This window comes from Lepidothrix coronata, unplaced genomic scaffold (genome assembly GCF_001604755.1).
Source record: "Lepidothrix coronata isolate B3197 unplaced genomic scaffold, Lepidothrix_coronata-1.0 Scaffold51, whole genome shotgun sequence".
Taxonomy (NCBI): domain Eukaryota; kingdom Metazoa; phylum Chordata; class Aves; order Passeriformes; family Pipridae; genus Lepidothrix; species Lepidothrix coronata.
In genome coordinates, this window is record NW_016690231.1 from 788584 (window position 1) to 815804 (window position 27221).

At 46.6% G+C, this 27221-nt stretch overlaps 1 protein-coding gene across 19 annotated transcripts in view; it reads right to left on the reverse strand.

Annotated features, from left to right (window-relative positions):
• Positions 1-2814: 2814 nt before the first annotated feature.
• The window catches only part of ARVCF (armadillo repeat gene deleted in velocardiofacial syndrome), a 245961-nt gene continuing 221554 nt past the window's right edge, over positions 2815-27221 (reverse strand). For 10 of the 19 annotated variants that reach the window (XM_017815425.1, XM_017815421.1, XM_017815422.1 and 7 more), the window contains 9 exons: positions 20836-20963; positions 19774-19924; positions 18277-18469; positions 17033-17144; positions 16360-16450; positions 15255-15308; positions 11455-11546; positions 9465-9578; positions 2815-8039 (listed from right to left, as the gene is read on the reverse strand). In XM_017815425.1, the coding sequence (XP_017670914.1) occupies positions 9477-9578; positions 11455-11546; positions 15255-15308; positions 16360-16450; positions 17033-17144; positions 18277-18469; positions 19774-19924; positions 20836-20963 (923 nt within the window). In that variant the 3' untranslated portion in view covers positions 2815-8039; positions 9465-9476. Of the gene's footprint in view, positions 8040-9464; positions 9579-11454; positions 11547-15254; positions 15309-16359; positions 16451-17032; positions 17148-18276; positions 18470-19773; positions 19925-20835; positions 20964-27221 lie in introns of all 19 variants that reach the window. The other 9 variants (XM_017815435.1, XM_017815429.1, XM_017815427.1 and 6 more) reach the window with 2 other exon arrangements.

Genomic DNA, 27221 nt, shown 5'->3' on the forward strand with positions numbered 1-27221 from the left:
GCTGGACTGTTCTGCACTTTACAGGAGAGGATCAGAAAAGTACATTCCTACTGCTAGTTAATGGCCAAAATTACTGTCCAAGAGACTGTCAAGCAAATTAGGGAAGATGGGAAACTGTAGAGATAGCATGGATACTGCAAAAGATGCACCAGTGAATAATGTGTGTAATATATGTGGCAAACATAACAGCCACCTTTTAGTATAAAAAGGTATTTTAATTCATTAGAAAGAATCTCCCACATGGCAAACTGTAAAAACAAACACAGTGTAGGTACTATCAGAATATTCACAGAATTCCATATGTAAGAAAAATTTTTCCACTTCACCACACTTTTGAAATGCTCTTAATTATTGGTGGCAAGGGATGAAAAGAAAAAAGCCTGACTCAGTTTGCATGACTGACAATTAGAAAAAAGGCTTTTGGTCAGTTGAGCAAATATGATCTGGAGTCACTGACACATAAATGTGAAATCTCCCAGGGATAAGAAGGACTTTTCAAAATAAGTCACGCTTTGAATGCTGGGAGAAGCAAAAGGCAGACAATGGATCTTCTAATTCAAATACATTCTAAGAAACTACTGTTACTGCAACATCATCTTACTACAGTTAGAAGACACAACCTGTTCTTGCCCAAACCAGGTATGAAGTTGTGTGTCTGGAGCACGTGTTTAAGGAGTGCCCACTGAGAGTTGAAGGCTCCCAAGGGAAAGAACTCCCCTAAAACAACACAGAGCTTTCAGCAAGTTCTCACAGCTCGTGGCACAAGTCAAAGGCAGCAACTCTCCTGCATCACAGCCCCCCTGCAGGCAATCCTTACCCCAACTGACATCTGAGCAAACCCACGGGTTTGTACAGAGCTCCCGCCTCCTCCACCGGCTGAGGAGGTGAAGAGCAGCCCACTGGAGATTCTGAGCCGTGAGCCAAACACTGAATACAGGGCAGAGAACACACAGAGACCTCCACAAGAGTAGCAACAGAGCCCTGAGATCCCAACTGTCCCCCTGAGGTGACAGCTCCAGGGCAGTGAGTGATGTGTCCGGCTGTGGCTGCAGTCAGGAAGGACTCAGTTCCAAGGGATCTTACACCACCCCTGGGATTGCTGTGCACACACTGAGCACAGCACAGCAGTTTCAGTTTTTGCCCTTGTCCCTACACCTCAGTTAATGGCCACACTGCAAAACAACGTCCCGTTTAAAACATCTCCTCTGTCAGCTCCTACCAGGAGATTCTGCCATGGCTGTGCTTCAGCTGCTCAGAGACCTTCCCAGTGAGACACTGGGGAGGAGACCCTCGGGGACAGAATATTCCCCCAAGACACTGCTTAAACCTTAAACAGATGAGGGCTGTGATATTTCTTGCCCATTGTTACCAGGTTAACCTTTCACCTGCAGGACTCACTGCTTCTGTTTGCCCAACCTGTGAGGAGCTGGAAATGAAATCATTTTGACAGCTATAAAAGGTCAGTTGTAAAAACAGCATGTTTGTTTTAGCTCAGTACCTTACCTAACAGCATCTGCTGTTCATTGCCATATTAGTGCAGCCACGAAGGAAACATCGATTCCTGAGTGCAGAAGAACCCCGACGGCACCGGGGAGCAGGATGGGCCCAGGAGTGGGATGGGCCCAGGAGTGGGATGGGCCCAGGAGTGGGATGCTGGGCCCAGGAGTGGGATGGGCCCAGGAGTGGGATGGGCCCAGGAGCAGGATGGGCCCAGGAGCAGGATGGGCCCAGGAGTGGGATGCTGGGCCCAGGAGCCCACATCTTACCAGGGCACCAGGGAAACTCTATCCTCCAGCTGCAGAAACAGATCCAGAGAGCATTTTACAGAACTGCTGGGAATGCTTTGAAGACATCTGCAACAAGGAGGGCATAATAAGGAAGGCAAGCTGGAGGCTCTTAACCGGAACCTTTAGTGCTGTGAATGGTACAGGGAGGAATTCACTGATGGCAAACTCTGGTACTGGCAATGATTGATCAGCCTCTCACTCAGAGGAAACCCGACCTCCACTGTGCCTGCCAGGCCTGGCAGGACATCACACCGAGATTCACTGCCTGTGCCAGGGCCCACGGACGCACGGGCTACGTACGGGGTGTTTGGGGGCATCGGCCTCCCTGCTGACCTCACCAACACAGGGCAGTCCTCGAGAGAATGAAGGTCTGCTGGTGCCTGGATATTGCTTTAAATACATGGGTGACTCTTCAGTATCAGGATTTTTTTCCATCCCACAGTAACAAATGTGAATTATTTGGCGCATCCCCAAAATAACAATTTCTCATGTCAACCAAACTTCATACATTGCTACAATCTGTTATTCTTACACACTTCTATTTATGAGAATACTCGCACACATTGCAGAAATGGGAAATCTTTGTAAAGTTTTATTTTATTAACAAGTTGGTGATTTTATTACCAAGTTGGACTTTATCACCGAATTGGGAAAGGTTAATAACTTCTCAAATAGAAAAGCTATCAACAAGTTAGGTTTGTGCTCACAAATGTGCTGGCCTTTGAACAGTGATGCAGATGTCTTTCCCACAGAAATATGCCTGTATATTAAAAAAAGAAAAAAAATCCCACGATCTACAATCCAGGGTTGGGCTACAACTCCAGCATCTGGCAGCGAGTCAAAAATGTTCAGCTTTACTCATTTAAAGGATATTTCCATTGCCCTCATTACCACTGACCTTTTGCTAACACAGAGCACTGACCTGAGCTAGGGTTGAATAATCCCCTGCTACAGAAAACTGCTGCTGCAAAGCCAAGGAATATTTGAGATACCTGAGGTAACAAAAAGATAACCAATGGCACATGTATTCTTTCCAGGCATGGTTTATTGAAAACACACCAAATTGTTATCCTACATACCTGGTTTCTAACAAGCATTCTACTTGTCTGCATTATGGAAAGATCCTATAATAATAATACATTCTGTCACGGTAACATTTGTTCTATGAAAAGCATAATCCACCTTTTTTTCCTCTTCATACTTGTAAAATCAAACCATTCTAGGTGTTTCAGTTTATAGTACAGTGTAAATACAATGCAAAATCCCACCAGTCTAAACTACAGAGAGAATGTTGAGCAGTATTACAGAAAACACACTGTTGATTTTTTTTTTTAATTCTCCTACCATGAAAATTTTAAGGCACATGATAGTTACAAACACATTAGCTACTAATTACCAGTAAGCTTCTTAGTCTAGTTATTTTGTTTCTCTGAACAGTAAGAACCAGATTGGCAGGCCTTGTTATATCCTATCTTCCTCCTCACCTTGGACTTCACATCATCCTACCCTGATGTCAAACCTAAGACAGAAAACAAAGGTTCATAATACCTTCCCCTTAAATGCACTAAATTAGTTACTGTACCAGTAAATCAGAGAATTTCTCTGTCAAAGATAAGGAAACACCAGATTTTAGGGGCATCCAAACAAAGAAATTTTGCAGGAAACTACAACTATATAAACACCTTCAAAAGCTGTGAGAGCACAGCTCCAGCCCAGCAGCACAGCCCGTGGCTGGAGGCACTGGCACGTGGAGGTGTCACTGAGTGTCACACTGGGGGTGTCACTGAGCACAAGGGGCTGTAACCACCCTTGTGTGCCCATGGGGCTCCTGAAGCTTGGCTTCCTCGAGGGTTTGCCATGTGCCTCTTACAGGGAGCTGAGCCTGTGCTCAACTTTAAGGCAGGTGGCAGAAGGGAACTCCCCACCTTCAGTCTCCTGAACTGCTCCAGGAGTGCAAACTGCCCTTCCCAGCACGAGCCTTTCGCTAGAAAGCATTGCTGGAACCTGCTCCTCAGGGCAGGCACGAACTGATGAACCTGCTGCAGCAAACACACCACCCTGCTTTCTTCAGGTGTCCCTGACAGCCAGTCGGTTCCTGGTCAGTCCCTTCTGGGACATCCCGGCAGCAGGGACAGGATTTGCTTTCCCAATGCAGGTGCCTTCAGAACTGGCAGGTCTGAGTGCACGGAGCAGGACTGGGACAGGCAGGTGGTGTGCCCAGAAGACACTGAAGGTTGGGACCTGTGGCTGCCCAAGCTGTTCTTTGGGGAGCATTTCAAGCTGACAACACATCTTGAGTTGCACTTATGGCTAATATGCTACTTAATTCCAAGACAGAAACAAACTGTCCTAAAGCCCTGGCTTTCCGCTCTCCTGCTCGGATTCTGCAGACGGACGGACCGACCTGGGAAGCACAACTGCTCACACACCAACACCCAAACTGGGTGCTTCTCCAGGGGAGTCGACACACGATTTTGGTTTCTTTAAACCTCCACAGCTTAACAAAGGTGCTTGTTCTGCAGTAATCACATGCCATCAGAAGTCTCCCTCCCCCTGTGTTATCTCGGCCCTGACTGGGCCATCCAATTTCCTCCTCCTCTTTAGCAGGAGCCTTGCAACACCATCACTTCCTTCCACACCCATCCCTCCCACTAGAATTTCACAGGTAGAAATCTCTTCTACCCCAGCCCTTTGCAGGCAGATTCCCTCCAGTTTTCACAGTGAAGCCAACAGGAAAAGAGGAGGTCACATCCATGAGCCCTAAAAAGCACTGCCTGCCTTTTAGCAGGAGACTCCAGCCCCTACTGCAGCTTTAATCACACACATTGCCACGTTCCCTTCTTTACATACAGTCCCTGCTGCCAAAACACAACAATTACGTGTTCATCCACCCACAGCCCAGAACAGCTCCAACAGCCAGCCATGCCTGTGCCAACAAGGGCAGGGGTGGGCACACATCCCCCCAGGGAGCTTCTGGCCACAGACAGAATGGACACGGAATCACCAGACCTGTTCCAGGTGTCCTGTGCCAGCCCTCAGCTGTGGGCAGTCTCACGTGCAAGTCACCCCCCAGCCTGTTTTCCTTCCTCAATATCCAAACAACAGTTTGTTGAGAAGAAAAAACCCCACAGTAATGTTGAGGATGGGTTATTGCTACATACATGGGAATGAGCTGTCACTGTGAGGCATGGGAAGGGGAGGGGTTAGACGTGTGATTGCCAGGGGAAGCCTTGGCCCATCCACTTGGTATCTGACTCTGTGACACAACATCCTTTGCTTCTCTGCAGCCACAAACCACACTGTCAGCTCACAGCTCTGCTGGCTGCCATCACACTTACCCCAGGAAAACAAGGACCAGTTTGCTCCAATGACCTGGGCAGCCAGTGCCATCCAACCTGGCAGGGAGGGTTGTCAGCACAGGGTGCAGTGTAAATACAAACCAGACTTTTGGGGGGAGTGGGATGGGGTCTGAATTTGCTTCTCAAATACTCCTCAGTGTTTTTAGCCCACTAATGACAGAGACTGAAGTAGATCCAATCCAGATTTTGAGTGTCCCTGTAGTGTGCCACTAAGAGCCATGGGATATCTGGGATAGGAGGTCATGACCATAACTGGCCCCAGTCACTTCACTTCCCCCTTCCTGTGGTTTTCTCTGTTAACCTCTTGCTGGCTTTGAAATATCTGTACAATAACTAAACCACAAAGTCTTAGCAGAGACTCCTTTCAACAGTCAGGTCTTTATTTGAAGTGAACTTTTGTTCAGACTCCTTTGGTAAATATATGGTTTGAAGTAGATCAGGGACAGACTGACAGCACGGCCCTTCTCTTACACTGTTCTAATCAGCTACAAAGCAGGTTCCATTGCTAATTACTGAACGTTTTTAAAAAAATCCTTTCATATACAAAAAGAATACACCAAGTACATAACCAAAAGTGATATAAAACTCTTCTGTGTAGCTTGGTTAAAAGGGTCTCCGCGTATTGGCAGAACAAGTATGAAAAGAGCACCATTGATAGAATATACAGTCAGACGATGGATCTGGTCTCACTGCCACACTCATGTCTGCACAGAGAGACACTGCCTGACACAGACAGTCACAGACACTGCCTGACACAGACAGTCAGACACAGACAGTCAGACACTGCCCGACACAGCCACAGCCCCTCCCTCTGCTGCCCCTCAGCCGCTGGGCAGCTCTGGCCCAGCAGGACTCTCATGCAGGTGAAAATACAGACTTTGCTCTCTTGATTTGCTCCAAGCAACTTCACCTTCCCCAGCATCCAGGAGCGACCACTGCAACGCACGGGGAAGATGAGGCTCAAAAAGGGAGGGTGCGAAGGAGCACACGTGTCATCCAAATCACTGACAGCTTCTGGCATCAGTCTTTTTCCCTGAATCAACAAATGCTTCCCTCTCCTGCAAACTACTTTACATGGTTTTGTTAACCTATCCTCTGCACAACAATATATATATATATAGATATATAGACTTTTTTATTTATTTATATATATGTATTCATGTCAAATTTTTAATATACTCAAGAAGATACAAAGCTCTTGGTACTTGCTTTTTTTTTTAAGTTTTTAAATCTTTTTTTTTACAAAAAAATGTAGATGTTTACTATTACAGTAATATTTTGGGGGAGGTGAGGTTGTTGGATATTTCCCCTTTTTAATTACAAAAGAAACGGCAGGCACTGAAAACCGCAAATGATGTTTGCTGGACTCAAAAATGTGCTTTCCAGTCACACCGTTTTTAGGAGCTCGTTTAAATGTGGCAATCAAAGAACAGTGGCAACCAAGTAAATTCAGCAAAAGTCCTCTCGTGCTACTGGTGAGACATTTGCTTCCTGTTCTCATCTGCTGCCCTCCCTTGACCAATGCCTGGAGAAAATCGGTGATCGGAAATCATTTAGTTCACGGCATTTCCAGACCCCGCAAACGCAGAGCACTTCTCTGGAGGTGAACGTCCCCCTGCACAGAGCAGGGGAGGAGAGCTGTGCCCACGGGGGCATTTCAGGCCAAATCAAATATGCAATCCCAAAACAAAAGCAAAGGAACACAGAAATCATGATGATGATTTTAAAAATGCCAAACCAGTTCCCTTTGTGGCATTTTTCATGAGGATCTATAGCCCAAAGCAAACATGGATCCAACAGTGAAAAATTTACCATCAAACCTAAGTGACAGACCCATCTAAAATTTATAGCGTTTTCAAAATAAAACATCCTACAAAAAAGCTCTTATTCTCTTCCAATGTCGTAACAGCTATGGCAAAAGTAGTTGTTAATCACCATCAACGCAACAGTGGTACATTTAACATGTAAAAGCTCCTTATTGCAATCTTTGAGAATATGAAAATAAAAAGCCAGGCAACTTCATTTCTCAGCACAGATTTCTGAACCAGGGACACTGAAACCTTCCACAAACTGCTTTTCAATATGTGGAAATAAAAACAGAGACATTACAGAATTCAAAAGGCAGAAGTATTGTACACCAGATTATAATGACAATATAGCACTGTGATTGATATAGCTTACTCTAAAAGCAGATTATACAGCTTGCATCAATTCTGTCATCCACTCTCCAGTTCGTTTGACTACCGTTTAATAGTTTTTGTTCTGCATTTTCTCCCTTCACTGAAATCCAATAAACCCACTCAACATTCCTGCACTTTCTGTGGAAATAATAAAGAAAACCTGAACATTTTTCAAAAAAGCCTTCAAAAATGTTAAGAGTCACAGTTCAAAAGAAATCCCCCAAAACAAAAAAACCCAAACCAAGGAGCCCCAAGCCAGGGAAGTGCTGTCATCCTCACGGTGCCCCTGCAGTGGCAGCTCCAGTGTCCCCAGCTCCTCTCTCACTGTGTCACCGCTCGCCTTCCCAGCTCAGTGTGGCACCGTCCCCACGCCAGAATCACCCGGGGCTGCAGTGACAGGGACCTGGGTTCTCTGCTCTTGCTTTCTTCTTGCAGGAGCAGGAGGAGGGAGCGGGAGGTGGTGGCTGTCCTGGTGGGGTGTAACCGAGTTCAAAGCAGGCTGTGGCTGTAAGGCAGGGTGCTCTGGGTGCTCCAGGGGCTCCGGGGCCATGGCAGGGTTCTCCCCACACCCTCCTGGAACCTGCAGAACCTGCAGCCTGTCAGTGATGCAGCGCCCTCGAGTCTGAATGGCAGTGGTGACTGATGAGATCCTCTGTGTCGATTCAATGTTTGCTTCTCCCCCTCAATTAAAAAAATGTGGTTGGACTTTAGCCCTGCAAAGTAAAGTCAGAATTGGTTACTACCAGTCAGTGACATGGCCTTCGTGATCTCCATCACCTCGTGACAGGACAGTGGTTGCACGTGCCAACCTGTCCCCAGCACGTGGGTTCCTTGGAGGGTTTGTCTGGGAGAAAATGAGCACAGACTGTTTCTCAAAGTCAGGACCCTGGTGTAAGGCTTCCCTGCTCAGGGAGGAGTGCAGGAGTGGAGCAGGCACTGCACACCCTGAGCTCAGGGAGGTGCAGGAGTGGAGCAGGCACTGCACACCCTGAGCTCAGCTCTCTGCCCCAGCCAGCACAGCCCAGCCTGCAGCACTGCCCAGTCAGGGGAGCCAATAGTGCAGGCTCTGCTCTGGTCTGGAAGAGCACCTGCCCATGCTGGAAACCTGCTCTGGGCAGGGGCTTCCAACCCGGAACAGAAACAATGGCAAACACTCAGCATTTATACCAGACTGAGAAGGAGTAGGGAAAAAACATCCAATACCACCACCCAAAACCATCCAGGAGTTTTCTCTCCCACTAATGCAAGGGATTTCCATGTAGAATTATGGACAGATGATGGTTCATTTTTGGGATTTGGGCCTTTAAAGGTCTGTTGTCCACTCTGATGGGAAAGTTGCTCAGTGCCTTCCTGACAGTCAGTAAAATTTTCCTTTAGTCATAGCCAGGGGCACAACACCTGCTGTTCCAAACATAGCATCCTCTGCTGGAGTGCCAGGAGGGATCACCAGGGTAACTCTAGCAAGGCAGCAGGACACAGATTAGCAGTGGCAGGAGCGAAGAAAGGCCAGTGACATTACCAAGGAACTTGGCACGTGGCAAAGGCAGACAACCAGAAAGCGACACAAAGGCACCTTTCTTTAGTGACAGAAAAAAAAAAGAAATTGAGAAGTGGGAGCTGTGGGTCACTGCTTATTGTGTAACCAAAATTATCTCTCCTTGCAAAGTAACTTGTGTACAGTCAGCAGCTTTCCTGCAGATGGGCAGGGCCGTGGAATACATGGGAACCTCAGGGGACATCCAGAAATAGTCAAGGATATGCTTTTCCTTAAGTCTCAGACTAATCCTTATAATGAGCATAGAGGGGGAAAAAATGATTGGAAACAGGAACACACCACTCAAATTCATTCCCATGGCCTAACAGCAGAAATATTTCACATTTCAGCTGACAACCAATCATTCACAATATTAATTTGCTGCCTGCTTATTTGACAGGTTATTTTTTAATCAAAGAGTGGTGTTTGATTGCATTTCATTAAAGATACACTGAATAATGTAAACACCACTTTTTTTCCAAATGCATTTTCATTTATCTGAAAGCACCCAGTTAGCAGTTAGACTTGAAGAGATTCCACGGTGATACAGATCATGCACGAGAGAAGTTAATCACTAGCCCCAATTACCATTAAAAGGACCTACCATGCATGCAAATTAGACCCAGGAGTCAACAGGCTGGGGTTTAATGTCACGGGCATCCACCAGATTCACCGAAGCCCTGTTACTCCTGTTAATGTTTTTCCTATTTGTGTCATTCTGCAGCACAGGGTGAGGAGTTAAAGCAAAACAGAGCGGATTAATCAAACAAAACCACCAAACAAGTCAGCTTCAAGTAGCACAAGGGAAAATTAGTGGTAGAGAAAGAAACAAGATCAGCAAAGGCACAGTACTGACAAAAGCATGTGCAACAGCCAAGAGGCTGCACTGCCCTGCAGTTGTTGCTCAGGATTCCCAGTCTCCCTGGAGCCTCGGGGCTGTCACAGCTCCCAGGGCCACAGGACCCCCAGGACAGCTCAGCCTCAGCACAGGGGAGGGCAGGGCCCTGCACACCTTGGCTGTGCCCAGCAGCCTGAACTCAGGTCACCCTCAGGTCCCCAGAGCCAGGAGACAGCACACACTGGGGGTTACACACTCTCAAGGTGAAATGGTTTTTCTCTTTTTCTCAGAAAATCAAAGCAGCTACTCACTGAACTCTGAGTTTTGCTTCACTTCAGCCATACACTGGAGTTAGGGCTGCTTGGACCACTTTAATGAATTTTGAGTGGCAAAAATAACAAGTACTTGTTAATTTTCATGCCTTAGCCTATTTTCTTTAGAAAGACATTTTCTGCCAAGCTCCTGTTGATCAACATTCTTGTACCACTTCCTGCATCCATTCCTGCTGCATCCTTGCAAAACATCTTAGAACTGTGCTGAGGGACCTAGAAAGTTCACTTTGTTGATATTGGCTCAGGCACAGCCACCTCTTGCCAACTGGAGCAGGGGAGCAGAGTGCACAACTTGAGCAATCCAATGTGAGAAACGTCCAGCCAGGTCACAGCCATTCCCCAGGGTGTTCCCCCGCGGAAAGGCAGGACACAGCAGGAAAGGCCTGACCAGGCAGGTTAACAGAGATAGGCTGGTGCAGCAGGACATCTTCCCAATTCATGATCTATGGAAATATTTTTCTCCAAACCACATTTTTATTGCCCTTGTTCAGTGATGGGGGTTTTCCTTTCAGCTGACCGAAGTGTAATTCTTTCTGCTCAAATCACCTGGATTTTCTGACATTATCAACAAGGTGCTGAAGGTTATTAAGGACAGCCTTCTGCACAGTAACAACAGTGTTTCCTACCACTGCCTCTTGTTTCGATGAACCCTCCCCTTCCTTCTCAAAATTACTTCCCAGGGGAAAACCTGAGTTGTTTTGAGGCCAGGGAGAACTGGTGGCCAAAGCATTAACAGACTTTTAAAAAGGCCACTGAAAAGGTACAACAATGCAACAGAAATTACACAGAGCCTGCTGAGCCACATTTGCACATATCCCACAATACAAAAAGCTGTGTGAAGTAAGATTTTTTTTTTTTAAATTAGAAAGTTGTCTAAATTTGGGTTTTAAAGGCACACACGTAACTGTGCATGTCTCTCCTTCCTCTCCATCTCCTTGGTCCATGCCCATAGTCCACCATCAGGACTGAATGAGTGCTGCAGAACTGAATGCTGCTCACCACACTGCTCACACTGCTGGACACGGACACACAAGATCACATCTACTTCTCGTGGTGGAAACAATAAAGCAGTGTGAGAGACTGAAGAGAACAAAGTCTGAGCACAGTTACACACTTCAGGGCCAGGGAACGCTGCCTGGACAAGGGTGACAGAACAAGCACTTTCTATTTTTACAAACTCATCCACTTACAAGAATTCAGCAGTTGCCTGCATTTGCTCCTGCACCAGAAAGCAGCATTTTGTTTTTATTTCTAGTCAGCCAAGCGCTGAATTACAAAATAATGCCTTTATGTGGAGAGGAAGAAAAAAAGGAAAGGCCCTTTGCAGCCCCCAGGTGAGTAACTAGCACGTGTTCCTCGCTGAGGGCACCAGCCCCCCTTCCCCTCAGAGGCACTGGGAGCACTGGGCAGGGAGAGCAGCTCACTTTTAAAGGTTCCTTCTCCGAGGCATCGCCCGAGGGGTCGCTGCTCTTGTACTTGCGCTCCTTGTCACGGTGGTCGATGGTGGAGTATCCATCTGGGGAGAGAACAGCACAGTCAGGCAGGAGCACCAACAGCAGCACAGTCAGGCAGGAGCACCAACAGCAGCACAGCCCGTGCTGATGTGAGCAGTCCTGCAGCAGAGGAACAGGAAACCAAACCATCACACCCCAACGATGCCGGCAGCCTGCGGCTCACGGGCTCCAGCTCTGGAACTTCACTGTTACAACTAAAAACAAAACAGAAGAGCCCTTTTTTTATAGCACTGCCAGATGCTGGCACTCATTAGCAAGCAGCACTGTTTTCATCCCAGCCTGCTGCACTTTTTAGAGTGCCCAAGGAAAGCAGCGAGTTGTCATCTCATGCCCTGTGGCTAATGAGCTCCAAATTCAACCCAAATCCTGAGTTCCTTGCTTAGCAGCCTGATTAATTGGCTGTGTTCATTCTCTGACTGCTCTGCAGCATATTCCCACTCTTCCTGAGCCTGACTGCTGGCAGGACATGACGATAATTTGGAAGAGTCCTCATAAGAGCACTGAGAGAAAGGGCCTGTCGAGTTGGAGGAAATGTCGCTGCAAACCCCGCTGTGCCTGGGCTCACTTTCATTACCAAGGAGCACCTGTTGGTGCCTTTTCTCTTGACAACTAAGGAAGAGCATGAAAGCTTGATGAACACAAGGAATAAAAGCGTGAGAGGGTTTTATGAAGAAATGGCTCTAATTATTTCAGAACCTTTCCTTTGAATCACTGTCAGCCAAGGCAAAACTTAATTTATTTTCATGATGCATCAGATTTCCCTCATTATCAGAGACAAATAGATCCTCACCTGCTCTGCTTTGACAGCATTGTAATCTGGAGTAAATGACATCCAAATTTATAGCTCCCTATAGGCTTTTGTTTTCCCCTATGTAATTGAGGGATCAATAATGTTTTCCTATCCTGACAAACTGGGTTTTTAGAACACCACAAAAAGGTTTTACATAAACTATCAAAACACTCCCCTCTCTGTTTATTACTTGTCTGCAACAGGCCATTAAGAAAAAATGAGTGATGTGTTTGTGGGGTTCCTGTGGCATAAAGAGGCACCGTTTGCCCACATGACACCTGCACACACAGCCAGTGACTGGCACCAAAGCCCATCCCAGAGCTGCCCATGGCCAGGTCAGACTGAAAAGAGCTGCAGTCTGTGCACACAGACCTGCAGCAAGCACCTCAGGCACCAAATATTTATGACATCCCGCAGATTATTTAACCTCGCTGCCTAAAAATAACTAAAGCATTCTGGAGTTATTCATGTAGCACATAGACACAAAGCATGAAAACAGTTGTTACACAACACTTGACTTACAATTACTTGTTGACAATGAAGATGCCTGACATTCTTGGCTAATCCTTTTGAACAAAAAGAAAAAAAACAGCTGCACACCCAGCTACCCAGCCAGGGCTTGCAGGGGAACGTGTGACCAATAATTCTCTTTCAGATGACAGGCATGGAACACTGCTAGTAAGCCATGGCCTAATCTAAGGATTCCTCATTTATTTGGACTAAATAGGTCACATAGGTATGTATTAAATGATGGAAACATGGTGACTGCCCCAAAGAACCAAACTTGCAGCAATTGAGTGGCAGCTTCTCACAACCCAACATTAATTGTAGTCTCAAGGATGTACTGGATCACTTTGCGTTTTTGTCGTGCCATCATCATGGGTGATCCACGAACAGTTTTAAAAGGAGGTGCCAAGATACAAAGGAACATTTAACCTTCCCCCAGAAAGCAACAGCCACCAAGTGAAGGATGGCAGCTATGATACTCCCAGGGAGCAAGGTCATTAGTAGAGACTGCAACCACAAAGAACTGAGAGCACAACAGATCTTTAATACTACTAAAAAATTAAACCCCCATGCTCAGCCAGGACACAGCAGCAAGAGGAAGATCCAGCTCTGGCACAGTGGCAGTAATCTAACAACTAAGAGGGGCAAGAACTTTGCTCTTGGTGTCCAAGTTCCAGGAGGGTTTGCAATCCCTCCTGCTGTGTGTGGTCTGTGAGCAGCACGAGTGGGGTGTGTGCTTCCAAAATCCACACACTGTGCTGTGACCCTGCCAAGATAAGCAGCAACAGAAACAGGCACTTCATGATTTGATCTGATAAAATGAGAAATATCTTGAAGGAGATCGCATCAGAGAAGTAACACCTCACTGCCCCAAGGACCAAAGCTCTGCAAAGAAATTAGAAATACCGCTTCTCCCATGTTTCAGATTCATTCTAAGAAGCCATCAGAATTAACTGTTTCTGTGGCACAAGGAAGATCTCTACAGAGCTTGCTGCTGCACAGCAGAAGTGCTCACTCTAGAGTGCAAAAAGAACAAAACCTCCAGAATACAACAGTCCACAACAAAGTTATAGTCAGAAAATACAGTCTAGAGCAGCTCCTTATGTTAGTATGCCCATAAGACAAAAAACACTAAGCATTTGGAAGAGCCTGAAGGGAAGAGATGAAATACTAAGTTGCTATTCCAGTTCCCTGGAATTAAGGACAGTAAACTGGAGAAACTAATTTAGTCTGTTCTCAGCTGAGCTCTGAAATAGCACAGGGTTAAGAGTCAGAGTCACTCAAGAGCTGCAGCCAGGAAAACCTGACAGATATCACCTCCTAAAGGTGATAAGAAGATTGGAGAGCAGAATGGCCCAGAGAACCTGCCTGATGCTGTGCATATGCTGTTAATCTGCATTTGGTTTTGCACTCAGAGCTGTACCAGGAACTCATGACAGCACAAGGCAACAATTAATACTGAGACTACCAACACTGAGCACTGCCCAGACTGCAGCAGCTGCCAGCACAGCCACCCTGCCAGGCAATCCTCTCGGAAGGTGTTTTCTTCCATAGTGAGAACAAATGTTTCAGTGTTCCCTTAGGCAAAATACATATGGACAGTTGATTCCTGGCAGGTGGCATCTCATTTTTCTAAGAATACAAAAGGTAATAATATACCTGTTATTTTACTTCCTGAACGTGCTTGGCTTTCAGCTTGGTTCTAACTTCCTATTTTGTTCAGCTACAATCACAAAGAGCAGTATAATATCAAGCTGTTTCATCTGGAGGCATTAATATAGGTATATTTAAATAAATAAAGCAAATTCTTGAGAGACCATATAGCACCTTTATCTACTTTTGTAAAGAAAAAACTCCTCCCAGTCTTACACTACAGAGCTTATCAATCTCAAAGCACATCAGTGCCAGTCAGCAGCTGAGCTCAGCCTAAAGGAAAAGCCAGGCTCAGCTGGGTGCAGGTCAATGAAAAGTGGAGCCAGGAGTATCACACATACTAACTTGTCTTGGGTATTACCTACAAAGCAAAGGCAGAAGAGATTTAAACACAAAAACCACCCTGAAGTAAATTCACAACTGTTTTTTTTCCTTTCTGAATCCCCAGACTTGCAGATCTGTAACAGGGAGTGCAGTTGCCTCAAGGGCCAGAGACCAGAATGAAAGGTGGGTTGCTGTGTCTCCAATATATATGCACAAAGGAGTGCAGAAATTGGTGTGTACACTCTACATGTGTACAAAGAAAAAAAAGACAGGAAAAAAAGACAACAACCAATCTTTTGTGAGGTAATGTTCTGTTTTTAAATGTCAGCTTTATCCACCTGAAATAATATCTCCCAGAGAAATAGCTGAACTTTCCTGTGAGTGACAGTGTGCTCTATTGGAACAGACAGAGAGTCTGATTTATGAGTGAGTTTACCTGGGCCGAGCTCATCCATAGGTATCATATCACGGCTCCCAGACTTCTCATTATCTGTAACACAGAAACATTGAAACCACCTGAGTTACATTTGCTTTGCTCAAAACCTGGTACTTGAATTAGTCACAGAACCAGAGAGGTCCATGAAATACTGAACGCAGAGATTATTGTAAAAAACTCCCCACCAATTCAACTGTTATCCATTCAGAAAGGGGAGTCTGATTGAAGTTCTCCAGAGGGCACATGTAATCCTTGTATCTTCTGCTTTAGCACTGTAATACAGAACTCTCTCTCTCCAAGTGACAACAAAAACCACAATTCTGCTTTGGACCACCTACCACTGTTAACAAGCTTCTCCCTGGTCTCTCCAGAACAGAAGAGAAAGCAAATAAGGAAGGTGCAGCTTCTCAGGGCACACAGCCCAAGCCAGCAGCCTGCTGAGCCAGCAGAAAGCTAATCCACAAAGAGAACCACAAGTTTCTTGTCACATCAGCAAACTGACCCAATCATCCTTCATCTGCATAATCTTCCAGGTCTGATCAAAGACAGGGAAGGTGGAAAGAGGCAGGCAGTGTGGGGCTGTCATTTCTGCAGCAACCTGCAGTTAAACCAGATAAAGGGCACCACGAAAAACCTGCTGTGAGAAACCAGAACCAGCCCAGGGCAGAGCAACCCCACTGAAACCAAAGCTGGAGCTACACCAGAGTTGGCATGGAAAGCACAGCCAGGTTTAGCTGGAGCTGGGATTAACTCACCTCCCACAGAACCCCCTGCACAGCAGAGGAAGGAGCTGTGCCAGAACAGGAATGCTTGTTCAGAAAGGAACAGACTCCAGGACTGAGCAGGGGGAAGGTCAAGCCCATTCCCGGGGAGATTTAACTGATTATGTTGCAGAAAGTTGAGAAAACACTACCAATAATGTAAATCCATAAGGGAAGGAATATCATCCATATGCAGGTAATAAGGACTGACCATTTGGGGACTGTGGGCTAAAATCACCACAAATAATGCATTTTTACCCCCTCATGCTGCAACACAGTTTTAGCAAATCCAGAAAACGAGAAAGCAAAGCAGTGCAGAACTTGGGCTAAAGAGCAGAACTGACCTTGACTTTTCTCCACCAGAGGCAGGGTGCTGTCATCATAGCCAGACCTGCCAGCAGGACCCTTGGAGCCCTTCAGAGCCGCCGACACGGACTAGAGACAAAACCCACGTGAACACAGAACTGCTACTCAGGGAAATGCAACAAGAAAAATAAACAAACCAACACTATGGAGAGAGATTATGGATGCTGCTAAGCATCTCCCCTGCTGTTGATAATATGGCACTGGAGTATTTTTCTATTTTCATGTAGATTTGCTGGTGGAATTTCTTCCTGTTATCTAAATGGCAGCCCTGTTGCTCTGTAAAAGGAGCAAAACCTTTCCACAAGGAAATATGAAGAGGCTGCAGGTCAAGCCCAGCCCTGTGCTGCTACAGGGAATGTTTCAAAAGAGACACAACTAAGACAAGACATGCTAATTTGTCCTCCAGTAAAACTGGGGCATTTGGCCTGTAAGAGGTGTCAAACTTCCCAAACCTGAGAAGCTCCATTCCCCAGAGCACAGAAGAGCCCAGCCAGCAGGTATCTGCATGATGGTGTGACTGAGTGGAATACAATCCACTGTGCTATCACCTAGAAGTGAAGGCTACCATCTATCACACTGCAATCCTACACTGAACTAGGACATCTTCCACTCAGGCATTTCCAACACCAACCCAAGATCCAGCACCTTTACCTGGAAGTGTGACTTGTTCCACCCATCCTTCTGAAGGGCATTTCGTAGCTCTTTATAGCTCCAGATCATCTGAAGAATGTGAGATGCTGCTTTTGTTTCTCTGGGAGATTGGCTGCTTTGCAAGATAAAACCAGAGCTTAAGTGCCAAGCAATGTCAGACTATTCCTATGCTGATATCCAGAACTCCACACAGCTACTGACTGAACCTGTGAGTTATGGTATGTATGTGACTTCTTCATACCTAGAGGTATTTGCTGACAAAAACAGAAATCAAAAAGTTGCAAACTGTGCACATTTTTGGGGTTTCACACGTACTGCTGGACAAGCACTGAGGCCAGGGTGACCCTTTTCTCTTGTAGCTATCATCAACAAAAACCAGATTCCATCCTGCCTGGATTTATTCAGGAAAAAAACCCCAACCCCCCCCAAAAAAAAAAGTTCTATGTCACTTTTCAAACCTTCCCCCAATGTATCTATATCCCTCACAATTCAGTGAAGTTGCTCCATGGTTTTAGAATACCTTACAAAGTAATTCAAGTCAGCAAAAAAATAAGCTGTTTTTAAACAGAAGACGAATTTTTATCCATTCCCTACTAGGTCAATACACAAGCACTCTCTATAAAATAAAAGAGGCCTAGATTTTTGGTCAGCTCTTGTATTTCATAACAATACAACCCAACAAAGCCACTTCAGCTTCTCTCTCAAAAGTTTGCTGAAAACACACCTACAATGTGTAACTGGCCGAGCCACACAACACAAAGTCTCTGAAGCAGCCACAACACAGGTTTGCAACAGAACTGCAGAGGAAAAATTGGTCACTTCAGATGACCAGCACCAGCCCTTTGGCCAGAACAGTCACTGCACATCAGTAACCATTTCACTTGACAGACACAGATTTCATCCCTGGCACTTCAGGAATGGAACAGTGCCACAGGAAAAGGCCTCCCACACTGAAACCAAGACCATGGTTTCACTCCAAATGCTGTCTAAGTGCAGACGTGGTGCCAAGATGTCTCTGACAAGGAGAGAGCACATCCTGATGTGACTGAAGGGACTACTCAACCAACCTTCATCAAGTAACCCTATGAAAGGTGCTGGCTTTCTACTCTGTAGGTATTAGCTGCTGAAATTAGAGCTCCCAAAGGTCAGGATGCTCCAGCACCTCACAAACCAGAAGCTGTTCATGGAGACATATTCAGGTTTGCAGGGAGCTCTCATGCATTTTGCTGCCAACTGTCACTCACCTGGACTTGCTGATGGCCACCAGCTTCTGAATGCCCTGGGTCTGGATCAGAGAGCGCGCGTTTTCGGAGCTGTCAGTAATGATTTCATGGATGGTGTTCAACACTGCAACCACTGTATCCTCCTCCAGGTTCTTTGCAGATCTCTGCTGCCTGCTGGGCAAATTTCTTACCAGCTCACCCATGGCATAACTACCTAGATAGGGGGAAGAGATGCCATTAGGCAGCCCTAATAATCAGTTCAGCCTCCCATTCTGAATGATAGAACTCAAGGGCATTTGACATGTCAAGAAAAACTTAATAGTGCACGTGTTTTGAACCTCAAGACTGTAACTTCATGGGGCATTTATCATTCCTTGTTTCAAGGAGACTGAGAGTTGATACCCAAGACAAAGTCCTTCATCATAAATGCTAAAAAGTATTGAGAGGGGAAGAAAAAGCAATCTTTATTGAGAATTTTACAGCCAGCATCTATCACATTTTGCAAAGCCTGAGGAAAAAAAGCATCCAGTAGCTGCTGCCAATGCCACATACTCATGCTAATACACAGACATGGCTTACTCAGCTCAGCCTTGTAAGAGGCCTTCTGGGGCAAGGTGTGCAGTCATGCATTTATTAACCTTCTCCCAACAAAGGTGAGAGTATTTCCTCCTGGGTGCAGTCAGCCTTCTCCATGTACAGGACTGGAGAAAAACCAGGGAGGTTGAACTTTATCCCTCCCAGGTGTCCCTCTGTGCCACTGGCCTGGCTGCACCTCTGAACTATTAAAAAGAGAACCTGATGTATTAAGGCAGAATCCCAGCTTGCTATTTGCTGGTATCAACTTCCATGGTGGCCCTAAACACGTCACCAATATTTCCTGGCCTGACAAGGTTAGAGTTTAAACAGATATATCTGTTAAATACAGAGGCATCTAAGGGAAAACTTGAGTGAATCTTTGAAGATTCCTGCTTAGGGCAGGTGAATGCTTATTTACCACCTTGGACAGGAGCTAGAGTACTGTTAACACTAACTTGAAGAATATCAAGTTGCTTGGTGTCCAGCTGCTGCAAGTACCACCACACAAAAAGATGAGAAGGGAAGGAGGAAGCAAAAAAACCAAAGATACAACTTCAGAGCTCACTGCACTTCCCCAGGTTTGCTCAATGTGCCACTGGCCACACTCCCACTGCATCTCTGTGACCATCACGTGTGACCAGGAGCACCAGTGCCATGTCAGCCAGGGCTGAGGAAGAGACAAGAAACCTCTTAACCCACCCAATCCTCTGCACATCTCCACACACTCCTGCAAAAGTCTACATCTGATTTTACTCCCGGGTTAGAAACTTCCCTCAAACCACAGCTTGTCTGAGTGGGCTGTGAATACACCCTGAGCTGACAGCCCCCACTCAGTGGCTGCAGGACAGCGTGGGTGGGAACCGCACACAGGAGGAGTCCTCAGCACGGGGACAGAGCACGGGAGACCTCCCAAGGGTCTGGCTGGAGAAGCTCAGAGGGTACCTATGAGATCTTTGTTGCGCCGGTCCATGGACAGGTTCCTCAGGGCGATGGACACGGCCCTCACCACCTTGTCCGAGTCGGACTGCAGCAGCTCCACCAGCACGGGCAGCCCCCGCTCCTTGCGCACCGTGGCTCGGATGTAGGTGGACCACTGCCAGCACAACAGGGAGAGAACACACACTGTGAGTTCAGCCCTGCCCCAGTGCTCCTGCCCGTGCTGCAAAGCCATCCTTTCCCTGCCAAGACCAGCTATGGTGTGTGTGCTGGTGCACTGCACTAACCCATCATTCGAGTTCATCAGGCACCAGGGAAGAAAGGAGGCAGAAGTTCATCCTGCAGTGAGGAAGCTGCTGGGGAGAGGGGACAGAAATGGGCAGAAGGAGGGTCATCCATCAGCAGCTGTTCTGTACCTACCTCAGTGGGAAAACAACCCTCTGGATCAGGGAAAAAAAAGAGGTCATTTGGAAGAAAGAGTAAAGCATCTAAAGCATCTGTTATCTTCCTCCTCCTCCTATTTCATGCCTTTATTCTGTTTCATGAATGACTTTAAACTAAGCTGGATTCCAGACAGCTGTGAAACACCATCCTGCTGACCCTCAGGCCACTGATGAGTCCCCCTGAGCCATGTGATTCTAGAAATGACCAGGCCAACCTTTGGGAGAACTGCCTGATCAGTACTGGGGATGCTTCAGAGAGGATATCAAAGGACACTGGGAGTGCAGCTTCCTAAGCAATCTGACAAGCCAACAAATTAAGTATTCAGGACACTTAATTATCTAGCACCAAGGTTTTCTGAGTGGACAAAGTAATGGTTAAGTGGCTTAAGTAGTAAAACTTCTTCATGGTTAACTATCATGAGCTCAGTGACAGTTCCAGTATGTAAACCATCTGTCCAGAAGATGGAAAACATCTTTAGTGAGCAAATGGAAATAAATTCTTTGGCTTTCCCACCTCCCTCCTTTTTAAAGGAGATGCAAATGTAACAGTGCCCTTACAGGGACACTGCTTTGTTCTTTACTCACAGAAAGGAAACCAAGAGACTGCAGAGAAGGCTGCACTCACCATCCAGTTGCCAGCACTGAGATTCTGCAAAGCTCCTGCTGCAGCTTCCAGAGTGTTGAAGTTCTGACTTTCAGTGAGGATGGAGAGGTACAGTCGGACCACGTCTGGCTGGTACAGTAACTCAAAGCCTGCAGGGGGGGGAGAGGAGAACAGAAGCAAGAGAAGCAGAGAAGACAATGTATGAACAAGCACAGAGCATACCTGTACTTAACCACATAAGAGAACAGCCAAGAGGAAGCTGCTGCCCCACAGGAAGAAGGGCTTCTACCACATCCAGGACATTCCATCCACAGCTGTGGAAAACAGCAGAGACAGCAACTCCTGCAGAGAACATTCCCATGGGCTGCAGGGCCCTTTGCTTGTCTTCAGGCTGACAATTCTCTCTGAAATCTGTGCTATCTACACACTGCCTAGCATGCATATAATGACAAGGTGACAAGAGACAAGTTTTGCCTGCAACAATTCTTACTGCATCTCCAGACTGGGCTGCAAATCCACCCTGCACTCCTGTTTTCATTCAAATCTCTCTCCCTACCTTTGGAGACACAAACAGCAGGGCCAAGGAGAACAAGCTACACCATCCTATCAGCCACCCCCTCTGCACAGAGGGGACAAAGACAGAGGCAAGATGTCCAAGTGACTAGAACCCCCGGCTGGGAGGGGCAGGGAGAAACACTGATTCCAGCTCAAATATTCAGTAAAGAAATACTCTGGCATTGTACCACACCGGGAGCTGAGACAGACACACCTGTCACCTGCCTGTCCCAGAGTCACTGTATCAGCTCTGCAGTTAAGCACGACAGCAATGAGAGCTATCCCCAGCCTGGGCACCATTTCCTTTTGTGATGCTCAGTGACTGACAGGAGCATCCGTGCCCTGACTTCCTCATCCACAGGATTAGGACTTACCCATCCACCCACATTAAAAAGGGGGTGTTAGACAATAACTTCATAATTCCAAGTTGCTGCATAATGTGAAGCAATTTTTATCCATCTTTCTCCACCGAGTGCAGCACGAGACTGCATCAGAGAGGGCAGAGCATGCCAAGCACCCTGTTAAAGGATGGCCACACTGGGTGCTGTTTGGAGTGTGTGAACAAAAAGCTGACCCCCCTGAAGTGTTTTGGTGAGGGCAGGAAGGCACAAGCACCCATGGTCAACACAGCCTCATGTACAGGCACTGTAGGGGGTTTGGTGGCTGTTGGGCTGTTTGCACTGAGTCAGGTTCAGCAGGCATTACCTAGGGAAGGATTTTGAGAAAAACATGACATCAAAGAAAGCATAAAGGTGTGAAGGAACTTGGGCAAAGAGGGAATTTGAAGCTTGTTTTGAGCAGAAAAATTTTTTGATTATTATTTGTACACATGAAAAGGATGTTTTTCACCTCACCAAATGCTGTCCTAGAAGTGGAACATAATTCAAAGCAAGTTTTCCACTAGGAAGACAGAAAACCTACAAACACAAATCACTTCCTCTCTTCAGTACTTGCTTTTCAAAAATCACCCATCTCTCATATACATATTTTTCAGCATGTATCACAGATTATCATATTTTAGACATCTCAGATCAAACCTACAAGCAAGAAAACTAAGCAATGCTATCCCGTCCTGTGGATATTCTATCATTTTTTTCCTTTTTAAAATTCTCTTTTGGTAAAGGCTTTATGAAATTAAAGCCTTGGTTTTAAATCTGCTTCTCCACATTCTTCATAGCAGTTACTGCTGTGGGGCTATGAGAGTCAAGGTCTCAGAACTCAGCACTACTTTAAACCTTGTACAACACCACCCATGAACACAGGCTGTGTCAACCCCTGGGAATACAGGGGGTGCTTATCCCACTGAAAATAAGAAAACACACTTAATTAGCCGAGGGTTTCTTTGCTCCATACCAAAAAACTGACGTAGGTATGAGGATCCACAAGCTGCCGTGTGCTGGCTCCTGCTTTCTGTGCTCAGGCTGTCACACCCAGCCCAGCATCCTGCACCCTCCTGCAGTGACTGCAGAGTGAACCTGCTCCAGGGCTGGGACTGCTGGGACTGCCACCACTTGTGTGCCACACACGACACCCCACAGATATGTGCAACTGCAACAGGTGGCAATCCCCAAAGGCATCCTGCCAAGCCACACCACCAACCTGCCTCTTCTCCAGTGTCCTCTCCCTGCACTGGGATCACTGCCCTCTATATTGAATGCAGAGGAAAAACTGTCGTTACTTAATCCATGAGGCATGAGCAGCTGTACAGCTTTTCTCCATTCCTCGAGTAAAGCTGTGATTATGTGACTCCACTACAACCTTCATATCACCTTTTTCCCCTGCCACTTCACAAGGTGAATTGGCAATCCAAGAACTCCTCAAGAAAAAACACTGCTGATAAGCACACAGTGTTCCTTTCCTGAACACTGACACTTCAAACCTCTTAGGATAGCCCGCTGGAATTTTGACACTGTTATCTTTTAGGGAAGCTTTGCTGAAACATAAATCAGATCAGCAGAAGAGATGAGAAGGCAGGTTCATTAACAGATGATGTTCATACAGAACATTTGCTGCTCCTGTATGTGAGCTCAGACCTGCCTGTGGTTCCCCAGGATGCAATTGTTCAGCCAGCCTGTTTTACAGTGCCCACCTACAACTCGGCACAGCCCCACATGTTCACCCCGTGCTGTTACCTAAATGCAGGCTGTGATGGGCCCTTTCTGTCAGTCTGCACGTTCTTTTTGGCTGGACACTCTTCCCTCTTCAGCACCTCCCTGTGTGTGAACACCAGGATGCTCCAACCCTCTCACCTCTGCCTCCCTCCCACGGTCACAGCTGCATTCCAGTCACGCCTCCCCGCTCCCTGTCATTACCTCTCTCCATGCATGAAAGCCTCTCCTTTTTCCTACTTACTAATGTTAGAGCATCTCAAAAATGCCTTCACCTTCTCTCCTCAATAATGCACAGCATTTGCTCTACCAACTACCAGTACCTTCCTGCTTTGGGGCACAGCTCAGCCAGCTGGTGGATGATTCCCACCTCACTCCACACATCCTCCTTTCCAACCATATTTATCCCTCTGACCTGTTGGCATCTCTTTTAAACGGAGTCAGCAAGGGCTACACACCACAGAGGGAACTCCAGCCTCCCTCCTGTCTCCCCTGCTCCCCTCACTGCTGCATCTCCCAGCACTGCAGCACTTCTGTCAGCCTGGCTCTGCCAGAGAAAGGCAGCAGGATTTGCTACAGCCAAGTCTGAAGAATGTCCCTCACGGATGCTGCTCATTAGCAGGGATGAGAACCCAATAGTGAGCAAGTTACTGCTGCACTGGAGGTTTCCCCTCATTGACAGCAACCTGACACTTCTCATAAGCATTATAGTGCCTTAAAAAGAAACAAACAAGTTTCATATTTTCTCCATCTGCTTCCTGTCCTAATGAATCCAGCTCTGCTATTTATAGGATGCAATTTGTCTGAATTATTATAAATTTCCTTCCAGTGTTGCAGGGAGGCCTCTAACATTTTTCCACGAAGCGTTTCAAGCACGTTCCTGGAAGCACAGCTGGTCTCACCTCCATTAAGCACCTGCTTCTCTTCAAAACTGATTTCCTTAATTTCAAGATCATCTTAATTATTTTTTCAGGTAATGCTACTTTTATGCAATATACAGCTAACTGCCTATATCCATTTTTTTTAATGAAAATGAGGAAAGAGGGTCCTTAGTGATAGATAATACATCAAACGACAACAACATCCACTGTTTTTCTTGGTCTTTAAAAGGCTGTTTTAATCATAGCCCAGACTCAGCACTGCCCTTAAAAAGATAATTTTCCTTGAATAAATGAAACTTTTCCATCAGTTATGGATTTGTGCTGAGTTGGAATCTACACTGTCTCCTCCTGGAAAAGCACAGAGATAAGTCATTTATTGCTTTTTTTTCACTGCAGAGTAAACAAGTTCCCTGTGTCAGCTTTTGCCTTTCAGAGACACACCTGGAACACTGATGGCACTGTGAGCAGGGTCTGAGCATCCCCCAGCGACCACAGCCCTGTCACAGAGAACACCTTCCACTGAGACTCACCTCCACCAGTCCCATCTTTCTGAGAAAAAGGAAGATGAGCTTTTTCACAGCAGAGTTGCTAAAAACTGGCCAATGGATTAGTTCTGTGTGAGGCTCCACTACCAGGAGGTGGCACGTGGATTATCCTCCACTTGCCCACAGAACAGTGACAGCACAGACAGCAATGTCAGTCCTGAAAACACCTGAGGAATGAGCTGGGGCTGATTAGCCATCTCCATCCCTTCAAACCTCGGTCCCTGTGATGAGAATGATGCAGCAGTTCTGGATTATCTTCTCCACAAAACTATTTGCTTTCATCCTGGCAATGCTGATCCTGTGCCTGTCCTTAGCTCCACTCTGGCAAGAACACAGGACACTGCACCAGGTGCCCATCCCTGATACACCTGCTTGAGCCCAACTTCAGACAACTCTCCCTGGAGCAAGGCTGCTAAATCTATCCCCCTTCACCACCCATTCCATTTAGGATTTATTCCCCTCCTACAGGCACGGGAAATTACACACACATGTACACTGGTCAGATGAGAGATCTGCTGCAGCAGAAACAGGCTGCTTCCTTTCCTAGCCATACAAACCCCCTGGGCTGCTGTGTAAAACAGTGGCAAATTTCATAAGAAGCTGGAAGGATGCTGGCAACACTGCAGGAAAACAACAACGTCTAATCCTAGGGGGAAGAAAAACCAAATCAACACTTAAGTGAACCCTGGCAGCAACTCATCCTTGCAGTGGGCACAGGCAGGTGCCCACCAGTGGTTTGATTCTCACTTACTGCACTCGGGTCCCCAACGCAGAGAAGGTGCAGCACCACCCGGACTCCTTTTGGGATGCCACCACAGCCAGAGGTGCCCTCCGTGCCCCCAGCCCCGAGGGGAGGGCAGGCCGGGGAGCTCAGGGGCTGCTGTGCTGGGCAATCCCAGCAGCGGCGGCAGCGACCGGCAGATGGAGCGAGAGGAGCCCGGAACGCGCCTTCCCTGCAAGGTCACTACTAACAGACTTTGCAGAGTAAAGAAAGCAGCTCCCTCAGCAACCAGGAAGCTGTGAGCCAAAAGAAAAAAAAAGAGAAAAAAAAAAAGTAAAGAATCACGTCAGTAAAAGAAACGAACAATTAGCTTCTGCACAAAAGGAAAGCTCCGCAGCCCTTGGACTCCTGCCCTCTGCTGACAGCCGGCTGGTACCTTCATCCCAGCCTGCGCACTCCATTGTCTGCCACTTGTACACCAGAGCTCAGAATTATCTGCTACAGAAATGTTTTCAGAACATGTGAGCAGCAAAGCAGGCCGGCAGTTCAACCCTGCCCTCCCAGAACGCCTCACTCCGTGCTGTGCTTTCACAGCACAGGAATGGAAAACCCCACAGAAGGCTGGGGAGGCAGCTGGTTACTTCTACAAAAACAGTAATCAGATCCCTAAAAAACCTGACCCATCAGCTCCATTCCATCTGTATGCTGTGCTTCAGCACCCGGTGCACAAAGCAGCTTGAATGCCAACGTAAACTTGCAAGATTCTTCTAATTGAAAGGCTTAACAGCAGCGAGGACACAGCCAGCTCCGAGAGAGCCAGAGCCTTGGCATGGCTACTGGAGAATGCAGCTCAATGCAGAGACAGGCAGAATACTGAGTGTCACACAGCTGAGGCACAGCAAACTGCAAGCAATGAACACAAAATAACAGGGGGAAAGTTCTGAACAGTCCCTGTGGCTTTCACTTCAAGGTACAGTGCAAGTCAGGACAGCGATGGCACTCACTGCAGAGATTCAATCACGAATGCAGCATCCACCACTGAGCAGGAGCTCTGAAGACAGGCAGAACAGCCTTTGAATAATACTGAAAAGAACCACCGGAATAATATGGGACACATGAGACTCAAATCAGGCTTGAGGGAATGCTTAAGAAGAGTTTTTCTATTTAGCAAATGAACACCACGGTGTGTGACCTTTCCAACTAATCTACTAAGTCACACAAAAGCTCTAAAATGATGTAAACTCTTTCCAGCTTACCACATACTCCCACAATGAAAGCACTAATGGCATGCTAGTTATAAAGGGAAGCAAGCAAACCCCCACCCCAAAGGATATAACAGGAATGTTACCAGCACTACCAAGTGTGCAGGTATGCAAAAAAACAACACAGGGCTGACTGCAGGGAAGACAGAAAGGCAGCAAGGAAAGGAAACGGGAGGGCAAGGGAGTGCAGGAGAAACAGGGGTGCCTGGGAAAGCAAACTGTCTTTTGTTATTTCTATTATTCTTTACATTTCCCAAGCTGTACAAGCTGTCATCAAAGTACCCTCTCTTACAGAGCACGCTTTGTAAAAGGTTGGTTATATTCCACTTCATATC